Source organism: Lontra canadensis, unplaced genomic scaffold (genome assembly GCF_010015895.1).
Source record: "Lontra canadensis isolate GAN:19392208 unplaced genomic scaffold, GSC_riverotter_1.0 scaffold9, whole genome shotgun sequence".
In the NCBI taxonomy this organism is placed as follows: domain Eukaryota; kingdom Metazoa; phylum Chordata; class Mammalia; order Carnivora; family Mustelidae; genus Lontra; species Lontra canadensis.
The window spans coordinates 34,858,534-34,879,532 of record NW_022631003.1 but is presented as its reverse complement, the minus strand read 5'-3'; the positions used below and the strand labels follow the sequence as shown (position 1 = coordinate 34,879,532).

Below are 20,999 nucleotides of genomic sequence, written 5' to 3'. Positions count from 1 at the left end.
GGAATCCTTAGGGTTTTCTGTACATAGTATCATGTCATCTGTAAATGATGACAGTTTAACTTCTTTATCAGTGAGGATGCCCTTTCTTTTTCTTATCTGATTCCTGTGGTTAGGACTTCCAGTACTATATTGAATAAAAGTGGTAAGAGTGGACATCCTGTCTTATTCTTGATCTGAGAGGAAAATCTCTCAGGTTTTCATGATTGAGTATGATGTTAGCTGTGGGTTTTTCATATATGGCCTTTATTATGTCTGTCAACCTACCTTGTTGAGAGTTTTTATCATGTATAGATGTTGAACTTCCACTCTGTATCTTTTGAGTGGAGAATTTAGTCCATTACACTTAAAGCAATTATTGATAAGTATGAACTTACTCTTGCCATTTTGTTGTTTTCTGGCTGTTTTGTAGTTCCTTTGTCTCTGTCTTGCTCTCCTCTTTTGTGATTTGAAGATTTTCTGCAGTGGAATGCTTTGATTGCTTTCTCCTTCTCTGTTGTGTATATACATAAGTTTTTGCTCTGTGGTTACCATGAGGCTTACAGAAAACATTATAGTTATGATAGTCTAAAGTGATAACTTCAAATGCATATAAATCCTTTACATTTTACACTCCCCTCCCCTGTATTTTATGTTTTTGATATGATACTTTACACCTTTTAGTATTGTGCATATGCTACCAAATTATTATAGTTATAATCATTTTTAATACTTTGTCTTTTAACCTTTAATTAGTTCATTTTTGTAGTTACTTCTCTGATAGTGTTGGATAGTTTAGCATAATGGTTAAAAACATGGGTTTTAGAATAAGAAAGGTTATAGTTCAGGCCTATTTATTCTGTTAATTGAATAAACCAATTTACTAATCTCTCATAGATTTTCTATATCTATAAATGGGAAAAATAATACCCACCCCACTAGATTGTTATGATGATTAAATAAGCTATAGGTGTGTTTGGTTTGGGTTTCTCTCAAAGCAGAGTGTGAGACCAGATAGTTTATTTGGGAGGTACTTGTAGAAAGCAAGAGTGAGAGAATAGTTAGAGTGAGCCAGAGGAGGAAGAACAAATATGAGGGTATGTTATAATGGTTGCTGCTATAGGCATTTGTGGCTTAATCCTGTTGGGACTTCAGAGAAACAAACAGAATGCCCCCCCCCCCGCCCCCAGAATTGTTGTAAGGAAGGATGGGATGTTTTGTCTCCCATGCCCCATTACTGAGGTTTTTCCATCGAGCTGTTACCTTCTTTGAATTTCTAGAAGCCCCCAAAATGAGTTGAGCAGACCCTTAATGGTTTTGGGGAAGGCTCTGAAGGAGTCTGTGTCTGCTTACACCAGTAAATGACTGCAGATTCCTGGTCATCTCATGTTCCACTTGGAAATAAACCCTGAAGGGGTACTGGAATGTAAGGACCTAAGGAACAGTCTGGTCTCTATGCAGTAAATTTTGGACAATGGTCTCTTTATTGTTCTTTCTCAGTAGCTCATCTATGAAGTTGGGTGTTTTATTTTACCATGTACTAGAATGCCTGTCTCAGGGCACTGTCTCTCCCCAGCCCCCACCCATTCCTTTTACACATCCTTCCTCTTGTGGAGTTGTAGCCCAAAGTTAGGTGAGGTTGGGTAGGAACACTAATGAAAATGACTTTCAGGAGTTTATGCATATCCTGCTCTATGATTCAGCTAAAAAACTGTCCAGAAAGCTGCCTTATAGAGCTACCCAAAGGCAGGTTTACCTCGTAGTGCCAGGATTCATCCTTAGCTTCTTTGAAAACAAAAAGCCAGGGATTATTTTCAGATCTGTTTTGCTTAGTGACAACAGCTGACTGAAGTAGCATGTCAGTTATCAAGGATTATTTCTAAATCCTTCATATTAGAAAAGGACAGAGTTGTTAGGTAATCTTATCCAACTCCTAGATTCAGTGAGCTGCTTAGATCATCCCTTGGTTTGGCTGTGGTGAACTATTTTGGTTTGAATTGTTGATATTTCTTTATTGGAGTGTTTCATTTTTTGTTTTGTTTTGTTTTTGTTTTTGCTACAGTAATTCTTACTGCTAAAACATAAAACCACAATAGGAGTCAACTCAAACTTTCCTCTTATTAAAAACTTCTTCCCACTATTACAAATACTTTTTTATACCAAGATAAAAGTTTTATTTATTTTTGATTATTTAGTTTTTCCAGTTGTCACACTATCACCTCTTGGACCATATGCTCTGTTCATATTTATTTGCCGATCTTTGCCTCTAGATGTATACAGTGGTTCTCACCATAAAAACTTGCTGTAGGTGAACATAGGTTAAATTGTAATTCAAAAGGAGATCCTCTTGTGTACCAGATTTATACATTTCTGATATCAAATTTGAGAGAATTCATGTTGCTTACTCATGTGTCTTAGTCAAACATAGAAAGAGCCAGTGTTTTCTTATTAGCATACCAATTTCACTCTCGGTAAGTAGTTCCTTATAAGTGCATTTTTTCAAGTATTTAAACCATTTGCTGCTCTTTGGACATCTTTTACTTTTGGCTATCTTTGTGTGTGTCAGGGGTCTAAGAATGAGCAGACCACCACAATTTATCACAATGACACAAAGAGTTTCTTTGTTCTGTCCTTCTAAAGGGCCCTTTGTGTACCTACACATTGCTGAGTCATATTTCTGAAACTCCTTTTCCCTGGGGCAGAGGGTAAGATACTGAGATGTGGCAGAATGCAAACTTTCAACATTATGATTACTACAATAGAGCATTTTTAAAGATTTTTTAAGCAGTTACTTTTGGTCCTTTAGACTGCAAACTTTTTCAAACTGCAACTACAGAACAATAAAGTATCAGACATTTTTGACTAAGATCTATCATGAGAAACAGATTTTACTTCATGTGCAGAACACATACAACTACATACATGCAGAATGGAAATAAAATTTTCATGAAACAATACTTAATCTATATTCCTGGTGGTATACTCTGTTATTTTCTTTTTTTCTATCTTCTGAAATGTTGATTAAACTCTCCAAGTCAAATCTATGACCCTTTGCAGGGTTATCAACCAGACAGAAAAATACTTCATTAATTGAGAGAGAAAAGGGCTTTTAAATATATATTATACAAATATAATGCATAATATATGTGTTTCTATAAATATATTTGTATGTATATTCAAAGTGTATTTCTTACCATAAACCATTATGAATAATGTTTGCAAGCCACTGCTTTAAAGAATAAGAGAATTGAAACTTGCATTCAGAGGCAGGTGGGAGAACACAGTGGGGAGTGTGGAGAGGAGAGGTAGAGTGTAATGTAAGCGAGATTTATTTTTATTCATTTACTTTTATTTTTTAATTATTAGATGAACCTATAAGATGGCTTTCCTTCCTTAACTGTTTTTTCCCCTCAAGAGTTATATGTCAAATTATACAGAAATAAAAACTATGCTGAGTATTGATTACTGTTGATGGAGTCAACGTCTTGATCTTAAACATCATGAATAACATTCTGACATAATTCATGTACTTAATCTTTTAAGAATTTGGGAATTTAAAAATAATTCTTTGGGTGCTCCTCTTTTTTTTTTTTTTTTTTTTTTTTTAGCTTTGATGAGCAGGGTTAATACATATTCATGTGTAAAATGGATCCTCTGTAATTGTTCTGTATCACAGATCCCCAAGGCTATATTCATGACAGTTGAAGAGATAAATTTAAAAAGCTTTCATGAGGATTGGCATATTGTTCACCTAAGTCTAGGGACTCGTTGGCTCAGTGACTCAGAAATCTGCCCATCCCGATCAGGAGCAAAGACTCGGCCTGATCCAGCACCTGACCACATGTGACATTGCACGGGCCTCGCATCCTGGTGAACAGACTCGGTTTGCTGGAGCTTTGTACTCTAACATATCAAGTCTGAAATAATATTTTTTAACCTCAGGCGAAAGGAAAAAGTGGGAGATTTTGTCCGAGTGGCACTTTTCATTGGATAGTCACTTCTCCTTATATAAAAATTCTCCTATCTTCTCTTTCCTCTCATCTCTCTGACCTTCAATTCATCTGTTTTTGCTCCCTTCTCCTCCCACATCCTCCCCAGAAGCTCTCTCAGGTTGCTTTCAGTGCTACTGTGCTTAATGGAAATCCCCTATATCCCCCCTATCACACTTTTCTTTCCTTTCCCTGACTGTACCAGAATGGCACCATGATCGAGAACATGGGCCAGAGTTCCAAGCCCAGCACTTTTACTGGCCACTTGTGCAAAACTTGGACATCTTATTGCATGAAATGTAAAAAGTGTCATGATGTCTGAAATCTACTTACAAATAGTTCAACCAAAAAAGGGTATATGTATATATAAGATATAGGGTTTAAATATATATTATATTCTATTATATATACATACACATGCTAAAGGTTTATATACCTTAAAAAGTTTATACTTTGTTATATAGTGTATATTCTATACCATATATATTCTATATAGCATACAAAAGAAATACAGTATAGTATACATTCTATCCTATAGTGTATTAGTCTATATGTATATATATATATTTATATTTACAAATACATTTATATTTATGTTTGAACTTCTGGATTTAACTGTGGTGGTTATTCATTTTGAACACACTTTCCTTTCTAGAAATTTTAAAAAGATCAGAAACAGAATTTAACTCAGTCAAATTCAACAAGAATTCTTGAAAACATTCTGCATGCCCCTCATTATAATAGACACTGGGACTAGTTAATTTTGTACAAATTCAATAGCAAATTTTGTTTCTATCTACATAAATATATATATTGTATCTATCTCTCATCATCTACCTATCTATGAGTGAAATGTTAATAACAGGTTAGTGCAAGCCCTTTATATATATCCATTGTGCTATATTTTCAAGTGTTCTATAAACATGAATAAATTTCTTTTTTTAAAAAAAGATTTATTTATTTGGGAGAGAGAAAAAGAGAGTACGTGTGCATGCCCATGAGAACGGGGGAGAGGGGCAGAGGGAGACAATGAGAAGCAGACTCCCTGCTGAGCATGCAGGCCCACATGGGGCTCAAACTTACCACCCCGAGATGGGGACTTGAGATGAAATCAAGAGTTGGATGCTTAACAGACTGAGCCACCCAGGCACCCCTACAGCATGAAAAATTTCAAACTAAAAGTTGGGGAAAAAAAAACCAAAAGATCATTCCGTGGTACATAGTAAGTGCTCAATAAATGCTAACTATTTTTATTAATCCTGATGTTATATCAGTAGGCGCTGTAGCCCAGCCCATACCTAGGTATTACAAACATTCAGCCCTGGCCTTTTAGAGATAAAGCCATGATCCCCCCCTTGCCTGAACTTTATAAAAATGGATTGGGACTTTTGAAGATTTTATTTATTTATTTGACAGAGAGAGACATAGTGAGAGAGGACACAAGCAGTGTGAGTGGGAGAGAGAGAAGCAGGCTTCCTGCTGAGCAGGGAGCCTGATGCGGGGTTCAATCTCAGGACCCTGGGACCTGAGCCAAAGGCAGATGCTTAACAACTGAGCCACCCAGGCACCAGGTTGGGACTTTGGTATTGTGGCAGTCTACTGGTGTAGATTCTGCTGATATTCCTGGGTTATGCGGGTGATCACTTAATTTTCACAGGTACAGCCAGTTCTAATTTTTTTTTTAACCAGTTCTAATTTTAAGAGTTGGAAGTTCACTCACTCTGCACTAATTCTTTATTTCCTATAACCAAGATAATCTTCCTCCTGGCACTTCACTCACCAGCATAGTAAAGAAACACATGTACACCTCCCTTAACTGATCAATCAACCAAATCTTTAGCATGCTAAATAATTGAAAATTATTTTCTTCCAGTTTAAACAGTTTCTTTCACTGAACTCTTTGAACATTGAGTGTTCAATTCTTTAGAGACTAGTCATTATTCCCAAAGTGGTGTCTGGGTGTAAGGGAAAACTCAGGAGTCCTGACAATGAGAGCAAGGTGATTTGCTCATGTGCCATCTTTCTTTTTGAGGCAGGGTGGCTTGACTGGTCACCCCTCTGGACTGATATCCCCTGATATGATTCACTTAGGCATCCCTGAACTACCTAAGTTTTTATGATTGCTCTGAAAGAAATCCTTATTTCCTATAGCCACAGGATTGCTTGCTATTTCTGAAAACCCAACCCAATGTATGAGGAGCAAGCGCTAAGACGTCTCCAGGTATTTCTACCTCCTAGTATTCATGCTATGGTGTAATGTCCTCCCTTTGACTCTGATTGGGACTTGGGACTTGCTGCTAACCAATAGAATATGGCAAAGGTAATAGGAAGCCATTTCCTTAGACATATGAGATTATAACATCCATATTATGGGTAGATTTTCTGATGTTGACTCTCTCCCTTGCTGGTTTTGATAAAGTAAGCCACCAGACAGAGAGGCCTATGTGGCAAGAAGCTGAGGACTGCATCTGGCTAGCAGCTTGCAAGGAGCTAAGAACTGGATTGTACAAACAGCCAAGTCAGTGTGGAAGGAGATTCTTCTCTTTAGCCAGCCTGAGAAGGGACGCCAGCTTAGGCTGACCCCTCATTGCAGTCTTGAGAGATCTTGAAGCAGGATACTCAGCTATACTGTGACTGGATTCCTGACCCATAGAAGCTGTGGAATAATAACTACGTGTTTATTTATGTTGCTAAATTTGTAGTAATTTTTTATGTAGCAATATATGACTAATACATAACTTTTGTCACAAATTTGGCAACCAAGGAGCTGATACAGCTATGAGTTCTCAAACTGCTGTGCTTGATCTATGACACTTAACTTACTCCGAACACACTTTTCTCTTTCAGAGATTTTAAAAGGCCAGAAATTGAATTTAATTCAATTTAGTTCAAGCAAGGTCTACTAAATATAATTTAATAAGTGCTCCTAAAAATGTTATTTCATTATCATAGACACTGGGAATAAAAAAGTAAATATAATGTAGTCCTCAATTTAAGAGGTATAGCTCTATTAGAGAAGACAGCTTTAATAGGACTCCGCTTTGGGGCATGGTATTTAGACTGAGTTTTTATATATATTTAAAGCACTGTGTGATGGTTACTTTTCTGTGTTAGTTGGGTCAGAGAGCCAGATATTTGGTCAAACATTACTCTGGATGTTTCTTGACTTTTTTTTCTTTTTTTTTTCTTGACAAGATTAATATTCAAATCAGTGAACTTTAAAAAAAAAAAAAGATTATTTATTTGAGAGAGAGAGAGAGAGCAAGTGCACACATGTGAGTGCGAGTGGGGGAAAGTGCAGGGGGTAAAGAGGGAAGGGGAAAGAATTCAAGAAGACTCTATGCTGAGCACAGAGCCAAACTGGGGCTTGATCTCTTGACCTTGAGATAATGAACTGAGCCAAAACCAAGAGTCAGCTGACTCTCAATTGACTGAGCCACCTAGATGCCACTGAATCAGTGAATTTTGAATAAAGCAGATTGTCCTCCATAATGAGGTGGAGGAGGACTCATCTAATAAGTTAAAGGCCTTAAAACAAAGACTAAACTCCCCCAGGCAAAAAGGAATTCTGCTAGTAGATGGTCTTGGGACTTGAGCTGCCAACATTGGCTTTTCCCTGGGTTCTCATAGTCACATGAACTAATTCCTTGAAATAAATCTCTCTCTATGTGTACACAGATATGTCTATGTGTATGTTTATGTACACATTTGGTTCTGTTTCTCTGGAAAGCACTGACTAATACCTACCCTCTACCATCACAGTAATGTTTTAAATTTTAAACTTTAAGTTGACTGTTTCATATTGAACCGTGAATCTCACTTATAAGATACTTTACATTTGTTATTTGGTTCCTTCTCTGGTAGCCTCACTGGACTGTAAGTTGCTTGAGGACCCTTGGATGTTTTTGCCTTTGTGTACTCTTAAACTAACATTGATTTGAGCCCTTTTTTAACTGTGTAACTTTGGGCAAATCACTTCATGTCATTAACCTTCAATTTCCTCATTTGTAAATGTGTATAGTAAACTACTACTTCATGGAATTTCTGTTAGGGTTTATTGAGATAAGACTACAGAGAATTTAGTACAGTACTTAAAACTACTATAATAACCACTTGATAAATCTTATTTTTTGTTATTATTATCTGTACCAGTAGAATAGTTAGTACTCAAGGAATACTTATTAAACACAAATTTGTTTATTTTTTTTAGTTAAACACAGATTTAAAATGATAGCATAGATAGAAGTTATGCTGAAGATGAAAATTAATAACACTATATGGAATATTAACATTTGAGAGATATGGGTACTTACAGAAACTACCTTCACTATTACAAAACATGATTTTCAGGTACATCTCATGTGCAAAATGAGCTGTATAATAAAAAATGTTCCCAGGTGTTACTAGTTATGTACCCTAAATTTAATTTTGCATAAATTCTTAAAGAGTTTGAATGCTGCTTTAGTTTGCTGTTATCAATTACAAATAATTTTCCTAAACTCTACATTTAGAAATAGATTCAGATATTCTGAACTGGAAATTATACAGAATAAAGAGGGAATGTGGTAAGATTAGGTGGTTATAGTTAAATCTTAACAGGCCAAGACTAGTTTTTCATAATTTTTCCTTTTGTGTTTTTATTAATGAGGGATAAATTCTGTAGTTCATTAGTGGAGGAAACAATGCAAAATTAAAGATTAGTCTTTGGATAATTGTCTTTTGTATTTAAAGGAAAAAAAGTAAGAAAGCAGTTTTATTCAAGCTTCTTATTAGTCTGAAAATTTCAGCTTGTCAGACAAAGTTATTTAAAGTAGCAAAGCCTGTATAATTTTCTATTTTTTAAAAATTTGCAAACTCAAAAATGATTGCAGGGAAAACAGTGGCCTAACCTCTCAATGAGGATTTAATAATAGTGCACTTTACTGGGGTCTCTTATTGGTAAGATTTAATTGCTTAAAAATAACAGTATGGTTCAGGACACCTACTAGAATACTAAAGATTTGATTAATTACAATTAGATAACACTGGATCAAGCATTTTATTTCTTTTAGTTTTTGGATTATTTTTATTATGCTTCATATCAACATCAGTGAGGCTGCCATGGTACAGTCCATCTATTTAAAAATAGAGAAGAGAAGCAGCTCTTTCTGCCCATCGGTCCTGTCCCCGTATTTTAATAAACCACCATTTTGCACCAAAGATGTCTCAAGAATTCTTTCTTGGTCCTCAGCTCCAGACTGCACCCCACTGGCCCTCACTTATATTCTAAAACTTCATCATTTGGTGCCTGACTGTAGGGTTTTGAGTCTTTACATTTGGACACTGAGCTTTGGTGCAAAATTGGTTGGATCCACTGTTTGCTTATTACTTCATGGCTTACCTTTTGAATTTGCCAGAGCACAACTTGAAGCAATCTCCCTAAGAAAGGGTTGTAAAAGAGGGTCTCCTCTGATTTGGTTAGTGTACATTTTTCTGGGGTCTATGCCACCCTTTGAGTATTTTATTCTCTCATTCATATATTCTTTTCTGGATAAAATGACAAGGTGGAAAAACTCAGCACAAAAAAAAGAACAAGAGACAGTACTGAAGGCTAGGGCCTAATCAATATGGACATTGGTAATATGTCAGATCTAGAGTTCAGAATGACAATTCTCAAGGTGCTAGCTGTGCTCAAAAAAGGCATGGAAGATATTAGAGAACTGCTGTCTGGAGAAATTAAAAGCCCTTTCTGGAGAAATAAAAGAACTAAAATCTAACCCAGAGGAAATCAAAAAAGCTATTAACAAGGTACAATAAAAAAATGGAGGCTCTTACTGCTAGGATAAATGAAGCAGAAGAGAGAATTAGTGATATAGAAGACCAAATGACAGAGAATAACGAAGCTGAGCAAAAGAGAGACAAACAACTACTAGACCACGAGGGGAGAATTTGAGAGATAAGTGATACCATAAGACAAAAAATATTAGAATAATTGGGATTCCAGAAAAAGAAGAAAGAGAGAGGGGGGCAGAAGGTATATTGGAGTGAATTATAGTAGAGAATTTCCCTAATATGGCAAAGAGAACAAGCATCAAAATCCAGGAGGCACAGAGAACCCTCCTCAAAATCAATAAAAATAGGTCCATACCCCATCATCTAATAGTAAAACTTACAAGTCTTAATGACAAAGAGAAAATCCTGAAAGCAGCTCCGGACAAGAATTCTGTAACATACAATGGTAAAAATATAAGATTGGCAGAAGACTTATCCACAGAGACCTGGCAGGCCAGAAGGAACTGGCATGATATATTCAGAGCACTAAATGAGAAAAACATGCAGCCAAGAATACAATATCCAGCTAGGCTATCATTGAAAATACGAGAGATAAAAGCTTCCAGGACAAACAAGAACTAAAAGAATTTGTAAACACCAAACCAGCCCTACAGGAAATATTGAAAGGGGTCCTCTAAGCAAAGAGAGAGCCTAAAAGTAGTAGACCCGAAAGGTACAGAGACAATATACAGTAACAGTCACCTTATAGGCAGCACAATGGCATTAAATTCATATCCTTCAATAGTTATCCTGAATATAAATGGGCTAAATGCCCCAATCAAAAGACACAGGGTATCAGAATGAATAAAAAAAAAAAAAAACCCATCAATATGCTGTCTACAAGAAACTCATTTTAGACCCAAAGACACCTCCAGATTTAAAGTGAGAAGGTGGAAAACAATTTACCATGCTGATGGACATTCAGAGAAAGCTGGGGTGGCAATCCTTATATCAGATCAATTAGATTTTTAAGCCAAAGACTATAATAAGAGATGAGGAAGGACACTATATCATACTCAAAGGGTCTGTCCAACAAGATCTAACAATTTTAAATATCTATGCCCCTAACATGGGAGCAGCCAACTATATAAACCAATTAATAACAAAATCAAAGAAACACATCAATAATAATGCAGTAATTGTAGGGAACTTTAACACCCCCCTCACTGAAATGGACAGATCATCCAAGCAAAAGATCAACAGGGAAATAAAGGCTTTAAATGATACATTGGACCAGATGGACATCACAGATATATTCAGAGCATTCCATTCCAAAGCAACAGAATACACATTCTTCTCTAGTGCACATGGAACATTCTCCAGAATAGATCACATCCTGGGTCACAAATGAGGTCTCAACTGGTACCACAAGATTAGGGTCATTCCCCACATATTTTCAGACCTGAAATGCTCTGAAGCTAGAACTTAATCACAAGAGGAAAGTTGGAAAGAACTCAAATACATGGAGGGTAAAGAGCATCCTTCTAAAGAATGAATGGGTCAACCAGGAAATTAAGAATTGAAAAACTAATGGAAACAAATGATGATGAAAACACAACAGTTCAAAATCTTTGGGACACAGCAAAGGCAGTCCTGAGAAGAAAGTATATAGCAATACAAACCTTTCTCAAGAAACAAGAAAGGTCTCAAGTACACAACCTAACCCTACACCTAAAGGAGCTAGAGAAAGAACAGCAAAGAAAGCCTAAACCCAGGAGGAGAAGAGTACTAATAAAGATCAGAGTAGAAATCAATGAAATAGAAACCAAAACAAAAAACAAAAAACATAAAACAAAAACAAAAACAAAACCCAGTAGAACAAATCAACAAAACTAGGAGCTGATTCTTTGAAAGAATTAATAAAACTGATAAACCCCCTGACCAGACTTATCAAAAAGAAAAGAGAAAGAGCCAAAATAAATAAAATCATGAATGAAAGAGGAGAGATCACAAGCAATACCAAAGAAATAGAAACAATTATAAGAACATATTATGAGCAGCTATATGCTAGCAAATTTCACAATCTGGAAGAAATGGATGAATTCCTAGAGACATATAAACTACCATAACTGAACCAGGAAGAAATAGAAAACCTGAACAGACCCATAACCAGTAAGGAGATTGAACCAGTCATCAAAAAATCTCCCAACAAACAAGAGCCCAGGCCCAGAAGGCTTCTACCAAACATTTAAAGAGGAATTATTGTCTATTCTCCTGAAACTTCCAAAAAATAGAAATGGAGAAAAAACTTCCAAACTCATTTTATGAGGCCAGCATTACCTTGATCCCAAAACCAGACAAAGAGAATTACAGACCAATATCCTTGGTGAAGACAGATGCGAAAATTTTCACCAAAACATGAGCCAATAGGATCCGACAGTACATGAAAAGGATTATTCACCACGACCAAGTGGGTTTTATTCCAGGGCTGCAAGGTTGGTTCAACATCTGCAAATTAATGTGATACAATGCATTAATAAAAGAAAGAACAAGAACCATATGATACTCTCAATAGATGCTGATAAAGCATTTGACAAAGTACAGCATCCTTTCCTGATCAAAACTCTTCAAAGTGTAGGAATAGAGGGTACATACCTCAATATCATCAAAGCCATCTATGAAAAACCCACAGCGAATATTATTCTTAATGGCGAAAAACTGAGAGCTTTTCCGCTAAGGTCAGGAACACGGCAGGGATGTCCATTATCACTGCTATTCAACATAGTACTTGAAGTCCTCGCCTCAGCAATCAGACAACAAAAAGAAATTAAAGGCATCCAAATCGGCTAAGAAGAAGTAAAACTGTCGCTCTTTACAGATGATATGATGCTTTATGTGGAAAACCCAAAAGACTCCACTCCAAATCTGCTAGAATATGTACAGGAATTCAGTAAAGTGTCAGGATATAAAATCAATTCACAGAAATCAGTTGCATTTCTATACACCAACAACAAGACAGAAGAAAGAGAAATTAAGGAGTCGATCCCATTTACAATTGTACCCAAAACTGTAAGATACCTAGGAATAAACCTAACCAAAGAGGCAAAGAATCTGTATTCAGAAAACTATAAAGCACTCATGAAAGAAATTGAGGAAGACACAAAGAAATGGAAAAATCTTCTGTGCTCATGGATTGGAAGAGCAAATATTGTGAAAATATCTATGCTACCCAAAGCAGTCTACATGTTTAATGCAATCCCCATCAAAATACCATCATTTTTTTTAAGAAATGGAACAAATAATCCTGAAATTTTATGTGGAACCAGGAAAGACCTCGAATTGCCAGAGGAATGTTGAAAAAGAAAGCCAAAGTTGGTGGCATCACAATTCCAGACTTCAAGCTCTATTACAAAGCTGTCACCATCAAGACAGTATGGTACTGACACAAAAACAGATACATAGATCAATGGAACAGAATAGAGAGCCCAGAAATAGACCCTCAACTCTATGGTCAACTAATCTTCGACAAAGCAGGAAAGAAAGTCCAATGGAAAAAAGACAGTCTCTTCAACAAATGGTGTTGGGAAAATTGGACAGCCACATGCTGAAGAATGAAACTGGACCATTTCCTTACGCCACACACGAAAAGAGACTCAAAATGGATGAAGGACCTCAATGTGAGAAAGGAATCCATCAAAATCCTTAAGGAGAACACAGGCAACAACCTCTTGGATCTCAGCCGCAGCCACTTCTTCCTAGAAACATCGCCAACGGCAAGGGAAGCAAGGACAAAAATGAACTCTTGGGACTTCATCAAGATCAAAAGCTTTTGCACAGCAAAGGAAATAGTCAACAAAACCAAAAGACAACTGAGAGAATGGGAGAAGATATTTGCAAACGACATATCAGATAAAGGGATAGTATCCAAAATCTATAAAGAACTTATCAAACTCAACACCCAAAGAACAAATAATCCAATCAAGAAATGGGCAGAGGACATGACAGACATTTCTGCAAAGAAGACATCCAGATGGCCAACAGACACATAAAAAGTGTTCCACATCACTCGGCATCAGGGAAATACAAATCAAAACCACAATGACATACCACCTCACACCAGTCAGAATGTCTAAAATTAACAAGTCAGGAAATAACAGATGCTGGTGAGGATGTGGAGAAAGGGGAACCCTCCTACACTGTTGGTGGGAATGCAAGCTGGTGCAGCCACTGTGGAAAACAGCATGGATGTTCCTCAAAAAGTTGAAAATAGAGCTACCCTACAACCCAGCAATCGCACTACTGGGTATTTACCCTAAAGATACAAATGTAGTGATCCGAAGGGGCACATGCACCCAAATGTTTATAGCAGCGATGTCCAATAGCCAAACTATGGAAAGAACCTCGATGTCTATCAGCAGATGAATGGATAAAAAGATGTGGTGTATACACACACACACACACACACACACACACACACACACAAACACACATACACACACAATGGAATACTATGCAGCCATCAAAAGAAATGAAATCTTGCCATTTGCGATGACATGGAAGGAACTAAAGGGTATTATGCTGAGTGAAATAAGTCAATCAGAGATAGACAATTATCATATGATCTCCCTAATATGAGGAATTTGAGAGGCACAGTTGGGGGTTTGGGGGCATAGGGAAGGAAAATATGAAACAAGTTGGGAGCAGGAGGGGGACAAACTAATTCAGGTCAGAAAGATTTTTTTTACAAAATTTTTTAAGATTTTATTTATTTATTTGACAGACAGAGATCACAAATAGGCAGAGAAGCGGGCAGAGAGAGAGAGAGAGAGAGAGGAGGAAGCAGGCTCCCTGCTGAGCAGAGAGCCCCATGCGGGGCTCGATCCCAGGACCCTGGGATCATGACCTGAGCTGAAGGCAGAGGTTTCAACCCACTGAGCCACCCAGGTGCCCCAAGATTTTTTTTACAATCTTTTAATTTAAAAGGTCAGAAAGATTTATTATGTTTTCTTTAAGAATTTTATAGTTTTACATGTTATATTTAGGTCTGTGATCTATTTGTAGTCAATTTTTGTGTATGTTGTGAGATAAAGATCCAACTTCATTCTTTTGCATGTAGATTCTCTTGTCTCAGTACCATTTGTTGAAAAGACTATTCTTTCCCCATTGAGTTGTCTTGGTACCCTTGTCAAAAATCAATTGACCATAAATATGAGGGTTGATTTCTGGATTCTCAATTCTCTACCATTGAACTGTGTATCTCTCCTTGTGTCAGTATCACACTATCTTGATTACTATGGCTTTCTATTAAGTTTTTCAAAATGTGGAGTCTTCCATTTTTATTGTTCTTTGTCAAGATGTTTTAATTATTTGAAGAGTATTGCTATCTTAACAGTAATAAGTCTTCAAACCTACAAACATGGCATATTGACTCACTTATTTAAGTCTTCAGTTTCTTTCAACAATGATTTGTAGTTTCCAGGTATAGAACTTGCATTTTGTTAGATTTATTTCTAAGAATTTTATTCCTTTTGATGCTATCATCAATTAACCATTTTCTTCATTTTTGAAGTGTTCATTGCTACTGTATAAAAACAATTAATTTTTGGATATTTATCATGTATCCTGTAACCTTGAATTCACTATTTATTAGGTCAAATAGCTATGTGGGGAGTCTTTAGGATTGTTTATGTACAAGATCATGTCATCTGCAAATACAGTTTATTTCTTTTCCAATCTGGATACATTGTATTTCTTTTTATTGTCCAATTTCCCTTTCTAGAGACTACAGTATAGTGTTAAGTAAAAGTGTGAAGAAGAGACAGCCTCTTCCTATTTGTGATCTTAAGGGGAAAACATTCAGTCATTCACCATTAATTCTGATATTGATTATGGGTGTTTCATAGATGGGCTTGGTCAAAGTTTCCTCCTGTTTCTGATTTGTTGAGTGTTTTATCATGAAAGGTTGCTGGATTTTGTCATGGTTTTTCTGTATCTTTTGCCATGATCATATGTTTTTTCCCCCTTTATTCTCTTAAGATGATAAATCATATACTTTATTATTGTATGTTAAATGAACCTTGCATTCTTTGGATAAGTCCAAGTTGGTCCTGGTGTATCATCTTTTTTATATGTTTCTGGATTTTGTTTGCTAGCATTTTGTAGAGGATTTTTGTATTGTATTCATTCATAAGGATTATTGGTCTAGTTTTCTTGTGATGTTTTTTGTGGTTTTAGTACCAGGGTAATGTAAGGGCCTATTTAGCCAGAGAGATTCCATCTGGTTAAACAATGACCTTGTTGTTTATACAGTAAAATTTAGCTGTCCCTGCCCCCCCCTTCCACCAGGGGACTTACTTAAAACAAGTCCCGGAAACCAGTCCCAGGTAACAAAGCCCAAATACAAGGGTGGGTCAGGCCAGGTGGAGACATCCAATCAGTGGGGCTGCATACTCTCTCCCTATCTACCAAGGAGTATAGGCCCCGCCCTTTGGGAGCCTTTTGGGTGCCAATTCTGACCAAGGTGATAGGCTAGTTCAAATATCTACTATAGGGTAAATTGTAATTCAATTGGTCACTTACGTGTGACCTAGCAGGACTGTGCAGCTTTCTCTGTGTTAAAATCTCATGGGCCACTGGTGCATGGCCAGGCCCAACCACATGGCCTTTGCCCTTAAAAGCTAGTCTATAAGGCAGAGAGAGGTCGCCTCTTTGCAAGAGATGGCCCTGGCGGGTCAGTTTGATTCCCGATGCTTGTCGTGAAATAAAGCTTTGCTTGACCTTCGCTTTGTATCAGTCTCACTCCTTTGACCATGGACCCAACAGGTAACACTATCTTCATAGAATAAATTGGGAAGTGTTTCTACATTTATATATTTTAGAAGAGTTTCTGAAGAATTGGTATTAAGTTTTCTTTAAACATTTGGTGATATTTGCCATTGAAGCCATCTGTATGCTCTACTTTGAAGGAAGTTTTTGGTTATGAATTTATTACCTTCTTATAGGTCTATCCATATTTTCTGTTTCTCTTTGGGTCAGATTTGGCAGTTTGTATCTTTACAGAAATTTGTCCATTTCATCTAGGGTGTCTAATTTGTTAGTACTCAATTGTTCCTAGTATTCTCTTATAATCATTTTAATTTCTGTCAGGGTTAGTGATGCACCCTTTTCTTTCCTAATTTTAGTAATTTAAATCATCTCTGTTTTTATCTTGTCCAGTTCAATTAAAGATTTGTGAATGCTTTTATTTTCTCCAAGCACCAACTTCATTTTGTTAATTATTTTCTAGTACTTTTCTATTCTCTGTTTCCACTCTAGACTTTATTATTTCCTTTCTTCTGCTTGCTTTGGGTTTAGTTTGCTGTTTTGTTTTGTTTTAGTTTTTTTTTTTTTTAAGGTGGATAGTTAAGCTATTGATTTGTATTCTCTTTTTTTAATATTTTTAAATTATTTTATTTATTTATTTGAGAGACTGAGAGAGCACAATATGGGGGAAAGGGGCAGAAAGACAAGCAGACTTCCCACTGAGTGTGGAGCAGAGCTTAGTACCAGGTCACTGAGATTATGACCTGAGCTAAGTCAGATGCCTAACCAACTGAGCCACCCAGGAGCCCCAGTATTCTTTTATTTTTTAATATAGGTACTATTAGCTATAAATTTTGCTTTAGGTACTGTTTTAGCTGCATCCCCTAAATATTGATTTGTTGTCTTTGGTACATGTGTTCTCCTTATTGTATTTTCTAATTTCCCTTGTGATTTCTGTTCTCATCCATATTTTTATTGAAAAGTGTATTAATATCACATATTTATGAATTCCTAAAATTTCCTTCTTTTAGTGATTTCTAATTTAATTCCATTGTGGTTAGAACATACTTTGTATACTTTCAATCCTTTAAATTTACTAACACTTTTTTTTTTTAGCCTACTATGATCAATTTTGGAAACTGTTCCATATGCACTTGGAAGTGTATGTAACCTGCTAATAATAAGTGTTGTATGGATTTTTTTTGGGGGGGGGGGTTCTATTGGTTGATAGTGTTTTCAAGTTATCTGTTTCCTTGTTGGTCTTCTTCTTGGTTGTTCTATCTGATATTGCATGATGGATATTGAATTCTCTAACTTTTATTGTCAAATTGTCCATTTCTGGGGCACCTGGGTGGCTCAGTGGGTTAAAGACTCTGCCTTTGGCTCAGGTCATGATCCTAGGGTCCTGGGATCGTGCCCCGCATCTCTGCTCATCGGGGAGCCTGCTTCCTCCTCTCTCTCTCTCTCTCTCTCTCTGCCTGCCTCTTTACCTACTTATGATCTCTGTCAAATAAATCAATAAAATCTTTTTAAAAAATTGTCCATTTCTTATTCCAGTTTTGTCAGTTTTGCTTCATGTAGTTTTGGGGCTCTGTTGTTAGGTACATTTATGCCTATGAGTACCTTATCATCTTGAAGGATAGACCACTTTATCATTAAACCATGTCCTTTGCTTCTAGTACAACTTTTGCTTTAAAATTGATTTTCTTATATTAATAAAGCCACTCCAGCTGTCTTTGGTTATTATTTTTATGATGTAACTTTTTGCAACCTTTTGCTTTCATGTCTATTAGAGATAGTTGCAGTTGGACCTTCTAAAATTCATTCTGCCCCACTCTGGAGAACAGTGTGGTGGTTCCTCAAAAAGTTAAAAATAGAGCCACCCTATGCCCCAGCAATTGCACAACCAGATATTTACCCAAAGGATAAAAACATACTGATTCAAAGGGAAACAGGTACCCTGCTTTTACATTGCATTTAGCAGCAATGGAAAGAACTCAAATGTCCATCAACTGATGAATGGATAAAGAAGTGTACACACACAGACAGGAATATTACTCAGCCATAAAAAAGAATTAAATCTTGCCATATGAAATGACATGGATAGAGCTAAAGAGTATTATTCTAAGCAAAATAAGTCAATGAGAGAAAGACAAATCCTACATGATTTCACGCATATGTGGAATTTAAGAAATAAAGCAGATGAACATAGAGGTGGAAAGAGAGAGAGAAACCGTAAAACAGCCTCTGAACTATAGAAAACAAACTGAAGGTTACTGGAGGGGAGGTGGGCAGCGAGGTGGGTTAAATGGGTGATATAATACCCATCAGGAGGGCACTTGTGATGAGCAGTGGGTGTTTTATGGAAGTGATGAATCGCTAAGTCCCACAACTGAAACTAATACACTGTGTGTTAACTCACTGGATCTTAAGGAAAAACTTGGAAGAGAAATAAAAAATAAAAATAAAAAATACAATGACACAGACTCAGATGGATACAAGTAAAATTAGGGAAATCTTGAGACCAGTGGATTATACCAGTATCAAATTCCTGATTACAATGTATTCTATGATTTTTTAAGATATTTACATTAAGGGAAGCTGGATAAAGCATATTCAGGATCTTTCTGTGTAATTTCTTAAAAATGAATGTGAATGTACAATTATATAATTAATTTTGGTTAAAAAACAAAAATAATAAAAATAAATTTAAACTTATGATGTTCCCACAAGTATACCTAAGATATCATTATCTTTTATTATAAATTCAAAGAAAAAATAAATTTATAAGGATCAAGATTTGCAACAACTGTCCACTACAAACTGTTGCTTTTGGTTTTCAAGTTAATGTTTTCTGATATTAAGTAACACCTTTGTCCCATGGAGATAGTGTATGTGGGAGGCTTGCTTATAGAAAACAAAATAGAAAAATGCTTAGGAAAGTCACCAAAAAAAGTTACTGCCTTCTGAAAACTTAAGAGATAAACTGAAACCTTACTAATTCATTAAATGACAAACAATAATTTGTATATATGAATAAACAAACCATCATTGTTAATAATATTAATAAAATTTATACTGACTCTGAACCAATTTTAATGCAAAAGCTGATAACTGGCTCCACTGGCTGCTCTGAAAAGCCATCTTTGCACAGATCTTGTGTTCAGCCTCCTGTTTGCTGCAACCACCTCCGCCACGTGCCTCCTCTGCCACTGCGGATTCGGGCAGCTTTCTCGCCAGAATCCTCCAACTCTTCCTTTCTTTCTAATCCGCTGCATTGGATCACCCGGGTGCCCCATCATGTCAGAAGCAGCCGTGGACACCAGCTCCGAGATCACCACCAAGAACTTAAAGGAGAAGAAGGAAGCTGTGGAGGAGGCAGAGAATGGAAGAGACACACCTGCTAATGGGAACGCTAATGAGGAAAATGGGGAACAGGAGGCCGACAATGAGGTAGATGAAGAGGAGGAAGAAGGTCATGATGAGGAAGAGGATGGAGATGAAGATGAGGAGGCAGGGGCAGCTGAAGATGATGAGGAGGACGATGTGGACTCCAAGAAGCAGAAGACTGATGAGGATGACTAGACAGCAAAAAAGGAAAAGTTAAACATAACAAAAAAATGGGCCACCGTGACCTATTCACCTTCCACTTCCCGTCTAATAATCTCAAAGTGGCCACCTTCAAGTAGAGAGTCCCGCCCTTCTACCCAGTGCTGGCAGCGCCACCCGCAGGTGACACACGTTCTCCTCCACCCAACAAAAACCACAATGTAAATTTGCAACAGGGGAGGAAAAAAAGAACCAAAACTTCCAAGGCCCTGCTTTTTTTTCTTAAAAGTACTTTAAAAAGGAAAATTTGTATTTTTTATTTATATTTTACATTTTTGTACATATTGTAAGAGGTCAGCCATTTTTTAATGATCTCGGATGACCAAACCATCCTTTGAAGTGTTCTCTGTCCTGCTTCTGACTTTACTTGTGGTGTGACCGTGTTCATTGTAATCTCAAAGGAGGAAAAAAAACTTGTTAAAAAAAGCAAAAACAACAACAAAAAATCTTATTCCGAGCATTCCAGTAACATTTTTTGTGTATGTACTTAGCTGTACTATAAGTAGTTGGTTTGTATGAGGTGGTTAAAGAGGCCAAAGATAAAGGGTTTCTTTGTCTATGAAGTTGCTGTTTGTTTATTTATTTATGGCCTGTTTGATGTATGTATGAAACAATGTCCAACAATAAACTGGAATTTTATTTTGCTGAGTTGTTCTAACAACAAGGACAAAAAGTTGATAACCAAACAGAATATTTTAAACATGGTCATGTGCCAACTCATATTAATCTTTGGAGCCTGTGAAAAATGCAGAATCCCAGTAAAGACTCAAAATTTCTGAATTGGAATCTCTCAGGATGGGGCTGGGTAATCTACATTTATATAAAATTTCTATGTACTATTGCCATACAAGAGAGACTTTAGAACCACTCATG

At 36.5% G+C, this 20,999-nt stretch overlaps 1 protein-coding gene across 1 annotated transcript; it reads left to right on the top strand.

The window, feature by feature from the left end:
- Window positions 1–19,814: 19,814 nt before the first annotated feature.
- Window positions 19,815–20,134, top strand: LOC116866443 (prothymosin alpha-like). Its single transcript, XM_032855434.1, has one exon. The coding sequence runs from the start codon at window positions 19,818–19,820 to the stop codon at window positions 20,100–20,102; it is 285 nt and encodes a 94-aa protein (XP_032711325.1). The 5' UTR covers window positions 19,815–19,817; the 3' UTR covers window positions 20,103–20,134.
- The last annotated feature ends 865 nt before the right edge of the window (window positions 20,135–20,999 follow it).

Excerpts from the sequence above, each read along its gene's own strand:
- LOC116866443 (XM_032855434.1), top strand. The coding sequence starts at position 19,818 with ATGTCAGAAGCAGCCGTGGACACCAGCTCCGAGATCACCACCAAGAAC.